The following is a 7,710-nucleotide window of genomic DNA, read 5'->3' on the forward strand; positions in this document are numbered from 1 at the left end:
CTTCATTCTGCCCTGACCCACCTGGACAGCCCCAACTCTTACGTCAGAATGCTGCTCATTGACTTTAGTTCGGCATTCAATACTGTGACCCCCTCCAAGCTGATCGCCAAACTTCACCAGCTTAGTATCAGCTCATCCCTCTGCAATTGGACCTTGGACTTTCTGACTAACAGACCCCAATCAGTTAAGTTAGACAACCTCTCCTCCTCCACTCTCACCCTGAACACCGGCGTGCCTCAAGGCTGTGTGCTGAGCCCTCTTCTGTACTCCCTTTTCACCTATGACTGCGTTCCTGTACATGGTTCTAACTCCATAATCAAGTTCGCAGACAACATCACGTGGTTGGCCTGATCAGAGGGGATGACGAGACAGCCTACAGGGACGAGGTCCGGCACCTGGCCGCATGGTGTGCCGACAACATCCTGGCCCTTAACACCCAGAAGACCAAGAAGATCATTGTGGACTTCAGGCATGCCAGGAGCCACACTCACGTCCCCATTTACATCAACGGAGCTGTAGTGGAACGTGTATCAAGCTTCAAATTCCTTGGTGTCCACATTTCTGATGATCTCACTTGGTCCCTGAACACCTCCATCCTGATCAAAAAGGCGCGATAGCGCCTTAATTTCCTGCGGAGCATGAAGAAAACTCACCTCTGTCCCAGGATGCTGACGGACTTTTACCGCTGTACCATTGAGAGCATATTCACCAACTGCATCTCAGTGTGGTATGGCAATTGTCCCGATTCGGATCGCAAAGCACTCCAGCACTGCCCAGCGGATTACCGGCACCCAATTGCCCACCATTGAGAACATCTACCATAAACACTGCCTGGGCAGGGCGAAAAGAATGGATGCATCTCACCCTAACCATGGACTTTTTACTCTCCTCCCATCCGGTAGGCGCTACAGGAGCCTTCGCTCCTGCACCAGCTGGCACAGGAAGAGCTTCTTCCCTGAGGCTGTGACACTGCTGAATCTCACATCACAGGCTAAGTAGTATTGTACCCCTATTGGACTGTCTCAGTAATTTTATAGTTGTATGCTGCAGCACTTTTTATTCGCAGTTAATTTGTAAATAATACTATTCTTTTGCACTTCTGGTCAGATGCTAATTGCATTTCATTGGCTTTGTATCTATACTCGGCACAATGACAATAAAGTTGAATCTAATCTAATCTAATCTAATATTAGTCTATAGCTATCTCCCTCTTTGTAATACAACATTTATCAAATATGTGAAATCTACCCCCTTTAGTTCCTGATCTCTGCAACGAGCAACAGACAGCCCGATAAACAGTAATTTTATCCCGACCCATTCATGATTTAACACTTGCCCTGCTCCTTTGAAATGCACGTTGCAAAACGTGGAATAAGTTATTTCTGCTCAGACTTGACGCAAAAGCAAAGTCTTAACGGTTTAAGATATTTTAAGACATTCGTGATCTCCTCATGAAGTTACTGTATATGCCCAAGCTAGCTGTGACTGTAATTGCTCGCTGTATGCATGACACTTCGCTTTTCCTGATTGTTCCTTTCTGGATAAATGATGTTTCAACTAGGCGACGTTAACACCGGCTTTTGTCTGCAAAGGAACAGGGAGACACTTGAGCCCAAGTGCTCGTGTGACAGAGTGGAAGTTGCTATCAAGTTGCAGCTTTATATTACTACAGAGTCAACCGTCCCCAGATATTTTATGCCGTTCAACTCTCCGCCAGCGCACACCAACCCGGGCGTCCACTGCGACAGCGTTTGTATGCGTTTACAGCACCTTGGTCAGCACCCTGCTTTGCAGGAAAAAGGAACAGTCAAGCTTAGTCGGAGGATTTTCTTTTGAAAGGACATTGGACAATAATGCAATCAACAATCCGGCAACGGAGGCTCTCCTTCCTGTCAGTCCAGTTTAGATGATAAACCCGTGGTTAAAAGCCCAAGCACCAGTAAGATGCTGCGAAGATGCATCTGTTTATCATCACCTAACACCTGGTGGTCTGGGGTATTTCGGAGTTCATCACTTGGGCCATGCTGAAGAAATTGAACGTAATGTTCCGGGCAGACGCCGTGAATGAACTGGGCGAGTCCGGCCGCAGAAGAGAGTGTCCGAGCGAGGAGACCGGCATCAGGCTGGTCCGCAGCACCTCTCTCTACCTGATCGGGGAAAGTTACCAACACACCGGCTGCTCTTTGAAACGCAGCCAGAGCGCAGTGAGCGTGGACTCTTCCATCTACAACATCAAGGCTGAAGACAGGCTGTGGATGTTCTCGAGGACACAAGACTGCCTGCAATACCTACACGACCTGATAGTCCTCCGCCAACAATACCGACCTGCCAGCGACTCCGGCAAGTCCAAGGACCGATCCTCAGTCTCAGTCACACCTCACAAATTCAGCAAGAAGCCACAGACTCGAAAACACACCACCAAAGCAAGTATAACTGTTCCCATTAGCGCACCGTGGTTGCATTTTTAACCTACAAGTTTATAACTATCTATCCCAGCACGTTAACATCAGGAGATTTTCCATTACTTTACTATTATAGCATTGGTTCCATGCTGTGCTCAGTGACTCTGGTGGTGGTGGTTTGTGACCGGCGCAGACACAGGGACCCGTTTCTCTGCTGTGTAGGCCCATGGCGGTATTTTGCCACTCCTGTGTGTAAATGGACAATAATCTGCATGCAGGAGGGTATATAAATATTCCATGACATCACCCATAGAACGGGGAGTGGTCGGCTGGTATATAACTGGCCATTTGACGAGCACCTGCGTCAGAATAATAGTGAACAGGCACAGAGCTGGCTGCAAAACACCCCGGGAGTCCGTGCGGTTTTAAATTCAAGCTTTTCTTTCATCAAGCATGTGTTTACAATTCATAATAACGTTTCTTTCGGAAATCTAACCCGCGTCGCCCTAAAGGTGAAAGCCCGATTGAAAACAAACTCTGCAGGTGGCGGAACTTTGATAAAAAAGAGAAAGATCGGCAGTGAAACTAGTATCACGGGTCAGACAGCTGTTCCCCAAAGAAGCTTGGCTGTAGCTTCTGGCGGCAGCCTGTCTCCTCGAAGCCATGAGGTTCGAAAGTGACACAGAATCCTGGGCACATTAGTCAGTCTGGCACTGCTGTACAACGGTCTATGGTGTGATTGGTTGGATAGGATAATAATTACTTGCCATGAGAAGGTTCAATTACAGAGTGGGCACATTCTCAGTGGGGCAATTAACATCAGAACGCTTTGGATGTCAAAATGATGGAAAATTAAGGGAAAAAAGGCATGTCAGGTGGATAACACAAGTGCGAATTGTGCTGATCTTAGGAAGTTTGGGGTATAAAAGAGCGAACATGAAAGAAGACTGGCGCAAACGTGAAAGACAATCCAAAAATATTCTATGAGCACAAAACAGTAAACAAGCAGCAATAATGAAGGCCGGGTTTATAAGCACCCAGATGTACTCAACGGTGAGGTATTTTAGTGGTACATTACATTGGTCTTTATCACAGCAGATGACACTGCTGAGTCTCAGCAAGGGAAGGTGAAGCTGAGATTCTGGATGGGTTAGAAGTCGATAAGGAGGTGGTACTAGAATGGTTAGCTGTACCACGTGTGGATGAATCACCTGATCTAGAGGCATGCATATCAAACCTACCTTCTTGCACTCTCGTCATTTGATCTGATCACCCTAACGACTGTCAAATGGAGTGATGGGTAGGGCACAAAGGTAAAGAGCAATCACTAGGGACTGGAATAGTTTTAGCTGAAAGGGACATTCCCACTGCAATGCTATGGCCTCAGGGGGGAAAGGTTTTTACTTTGACCCTATTTCTTGCAATGGGCTCATTAAGAAATAGCTTAGAGAAAATGCTACCCAATTTTCTGGGCTCAGTTAGAGTAGATGTCATTGGGCAAACCAATTTTGCAGCAAAGTCCTCAGTCACGCACAGGACATAAAGCTTAGGTTAGGAACAGGCAAATCCTGTACCACAGCAACAAATGGATCACATTCACCTTGTGATTAGTGCATTTCCTCATTAGAAACAAGAGGCTGTTCAGTATCCGATAAATGGGCCCTTCACTGGTGAATTGCCAACTCAACTGTCAAAAACCAGATCTGTAAAATTTCATTTTTAAATAGCCTGCTGGTTAGACCCATAATTATTTATTTTATGTCATATCAGAAACAGATATCATTAAAATGGGAAACACCATGTGCATTCATACATCCTACACTCTACATTGTTCAAAGAGACAAGTATCAATTGGACAAGACAGACTTCAATATGTAAATATAACACTGTTTATAAATATACCAACCAATTAAAACTGCAGTGTTTTACAATCCTTGAATATAAAAATACTCCTGACACCAAATATTACTTCCATAAAAAAACAGATACTTGTAAGATTAAAAAATGATTGCATGATTTTAGAACTGCTTAAAACATTTAAATTCATTGCTTGACAATCCCACTGTGTGCAGTCCCAGCCGAGGAATTTACCCTTGAGTCAGGAAGTCATGGCTTTGAACCTTACAGCAGAGATTGAAACACAGTGGTAGGGGGCTAACTTCGCAGGTTTGGTGTTAGCTTGTCTGACCACTCAGGCTGACATAGAAGAAATATCCCACAGAGCAGAGAAGTCAGACCAAGCCTCCTGAGCAATGTTCACCCACAATCAATATCCTAACCTGGTCTTAATAGGCTGCTGCTTGTGGGATCTTTCTATACACATATTGAGGTCTGTGTTTGAAATGTTACGACAGTCATGGCAAGTCAAAAGTACTTCAATGGCTGAAGACATTATAAGATATCTTGAGATTGGGAAATTTGGAATTTTTATGAAACTCTTCTAATGTTAATCCCAAATTTAGTGTATTACAAACACATCAAAATATCAGCTGGCCTAAGTGATTTTATTCCTCTTTTAGTTTGCTATTCCTAAACTTTGGTGGAGTTTTCCCCTCTCTTTCTGTAATGGCTTGAGTTTCCTCCTGGTGCTCTGGTTTCTACCTATAGCCCCAATGTTAGTGGCCACTGTTAGTGCCTGTGGTGGATGGTAAGACTGGGCCAGAGAGAGTCAGTTTTGGGAGATTAACAAATAGGATTGGTATAAATGAGTCAGCACATACTCTGTGGGCCAAAGAACCTATTTCCATATACAACCAAGTCCTCAGCTCAGAGATACATTTCTCATCTGCAACTAATTTTTTTGGCAACTGTGGAATACTTTCCATCCTTACCTACTGTCACAACCACGGATTCGGCAGCGAAGTAGATACAGCAATTGCGCTCGTGAATATGCACGTGTCAGCTAATTATTATTTCATTGTGATAGTATTTAATCCCATTCACTCCGTCGTAGTATTTGTCGAGACTTGAACACAAAAACGCTTTGCTGCCTTCTTGCATTCCACCTTGTCTGAGAAATTGGACTGTCAAGTCAACTGACTCTGAAGACTAGTGGTATTCGTTTTATTCTTAGTTATTCTTTTCAACCGCAGTCTAGGCTACGTTTTCCATTTGAGAGTTTTAGTTTACAGCCCTGTTTGGCCTAGTGTTTATTGTTTTCTTTTCCTTTTAACACTGTTCACATTAAATTCTGTGAACTATCGACCTGCTCCAGTGTCTCTCACTCTGCACTTGGGCCGTGTCCAAAACATGTGACACTTACATAAAACTGTTTTTTATTCAACAGAAAACAAAGGATGAATCCGATTCCACCCCAGCACCAACAGAGGCAGAAACACTGGCATACTTTGATTCGGTCATTGCAGCTTTCGATCAGGGAAACAAGCCCAGTGTTCACACCGCAGAGGGCATGCACCTTGACATGGATTTTGTTAGTAAGTTTGTCTTAGTGGAAATCAAAGTCTAATGTGTTAAGCCTCATTGACCTTCTCACTGAGCCTTTTGGCATTGTAGGTTTACAGCTTCCAAGCAATTCAGTGTCATACAATAACTTCAAACATTTAAAGTAGATTAATATATTCAAAATCAAAATGTATTCCTTTACATTGTGTACCATTGTAACACAGAAAATATGGTTCCAAAAGTTGTAACTATACATAATCACAGTAATGAACAATAAAGCAATTGTATAATCCAACAAAACTTAGTGATCTCCAACTCTGGGTGGACATGAGATTTTTTTTGTTTATATCTTTCATTGTCTGACCGCCTTTTAGGTATCTGTAGACATACAAAATCACAAAGGGTTCTGGGTATGTGGGTGGCAATTTGTTTCTAGTGATTAGGTGGTCAGCAACGAGAAGGACATTGAATACAGTCTCATGTCACAGCTGGTGTAGGGTGCAGGTGTGCAGGGATGTGAAACTGAGGACAAAGAATTGAGCTGAGGTAGAGGTTGATGAGCTGCCTTGTGACAATTGGGAGCTGGATCTCACCTCTCCAGTGTCTTCATTTCTTTCAAACATGCTAAATGGATGTCATTGTGTATCTGAAAACTGAGAATGGCTGTACTAGTAGCAACATAACATCCCAGCCCCATAAAAGAGAAAATAACACGAACTGAAGGATTTGGAAATAAAAAGTTTTCATTCATATTGATCCTTAATCACCTTGATTTTGCAGCTGATGAGGTATTTCTGAAGTGCACTCACTGGAGTCATGTGGAAAATATTTACTTAGTTGGTAGATTTGGATATAAATAGGAAACATGAAAGTTTGGTAATGCCAAAACCAGAAACCTTCTGGCATTAATGATCAGCTGATGAACTGTTGAAACTGGAGATAAATTGGAAATTTCCAAAATGAGATCACTAAACATTAGCTAAAGGCTTTGAAGAATATTCACCCAGTATAGCTAAATAGAACTATGAAGAAAATCTAATTGAGCAAGGAACAGAATTGAAGGGCTGAATGGCACACCATAGGGTTAATGTTTGTTTATACAGATGATGGTTACATGGCTACCTTCTTATTTTAAACCCCACACAATCCTGACTTCATGTGAAACACTACAGCTCTCAGTTGGTGATAGATCTCCATATGTGTCCTCACTATATGATTACACTTCTGTTCAGTGGCTTGTGGCATGTTACTATGTTAGAAGTGATTCTTTAACCTAATGTAGGAGATCACTGCTTGTGTGCTGATGATAAATCTATCTACTTCTCTTTCTGTATCTGTACCCAGTTGCTACCAGCACAAGTGAACACAGTCTGCATTCCAACTGGATCCTGAAATCACCAAGGAGGTACTCGATTGATGTGGCACATTTGACAAAAGTGGAGGAATTGTCCCGAAAGTACAGTGATGGGTTGCGAATGAGCTTCAAGAGGTTAGAGCGACACCCGATGTACCTGCCCAAGCTGGTCGAAAGCCCAATTCACACAATGAGGTTCAAGCCAAAAGCACAAGATGAAGATGATGAACTGTAGTCAAATTCACAGCATCAGCTTTGAAATGTGTGGACACCAGGCAACAAGCTTGTGTTTAGTCCTTCAAATCTTTGTTTAACATTGCACCTTCCCTATTTAATTCATTAATGTTCAAATGGGTGAGACGAGCAACTATTGCCCAACTCGAAGGTATGGTGAGCCAGTCACTGTAGATCACTGGTGTTGGATGTCAGGAGTTAAACACATGGAGGGGACTTTGTTCCAATGCGTTTGCTGCCCATAACCAGCCAGGCACTGGAGTCTCAATTCCGCTGTTGATGAAGAAAGCTTGTTGATTTGCCACAGTGCATTTTGTA

The 7,710-nt window shown here is 43.2% G+C and overlaps 1 protein-coding gene across 1 annotated transcript; it reads left to right on the plus strand.

Annotated features, from left to right (window-relative positions):
• The first annotated feature begins 2,021 nt into the window (after window positions 1-2,021).
• Window positions 2,022-7,393, plus strand: LOC134348726 (uncharacterized protein C13orf42). The gene is made up of 3 exons (XM_063052530.1): window positions 2,022-2,423; window positions 5,689-5,836; window positions 7,149-7,393. Exons 1-3 carry the CDS (start codon window positions 2,022-2,024, stop codon window positions 7,391-7,393), a joined length of 795 nt encoding a protein of 264 aa, XP_062908600.1.
• Window positions 7,394-7,710: the final 317 nt, after the last annotated feature.

Source organism: Mobula hypostoma, chromosome 6, assembly GCF_963921235.1.
Source record: "Mobula hypostoma chromosome 6, sMobHyp1.1, whole genome shotgun sequence".
Classification (NCBI taxonomy): domain Eukaryota; kingdom Metazoa; phylum Chordata; class Chondrichthyes; order Myliobatiformes; family Myliobatidae; genus Mobula; species Mobula hypostoma.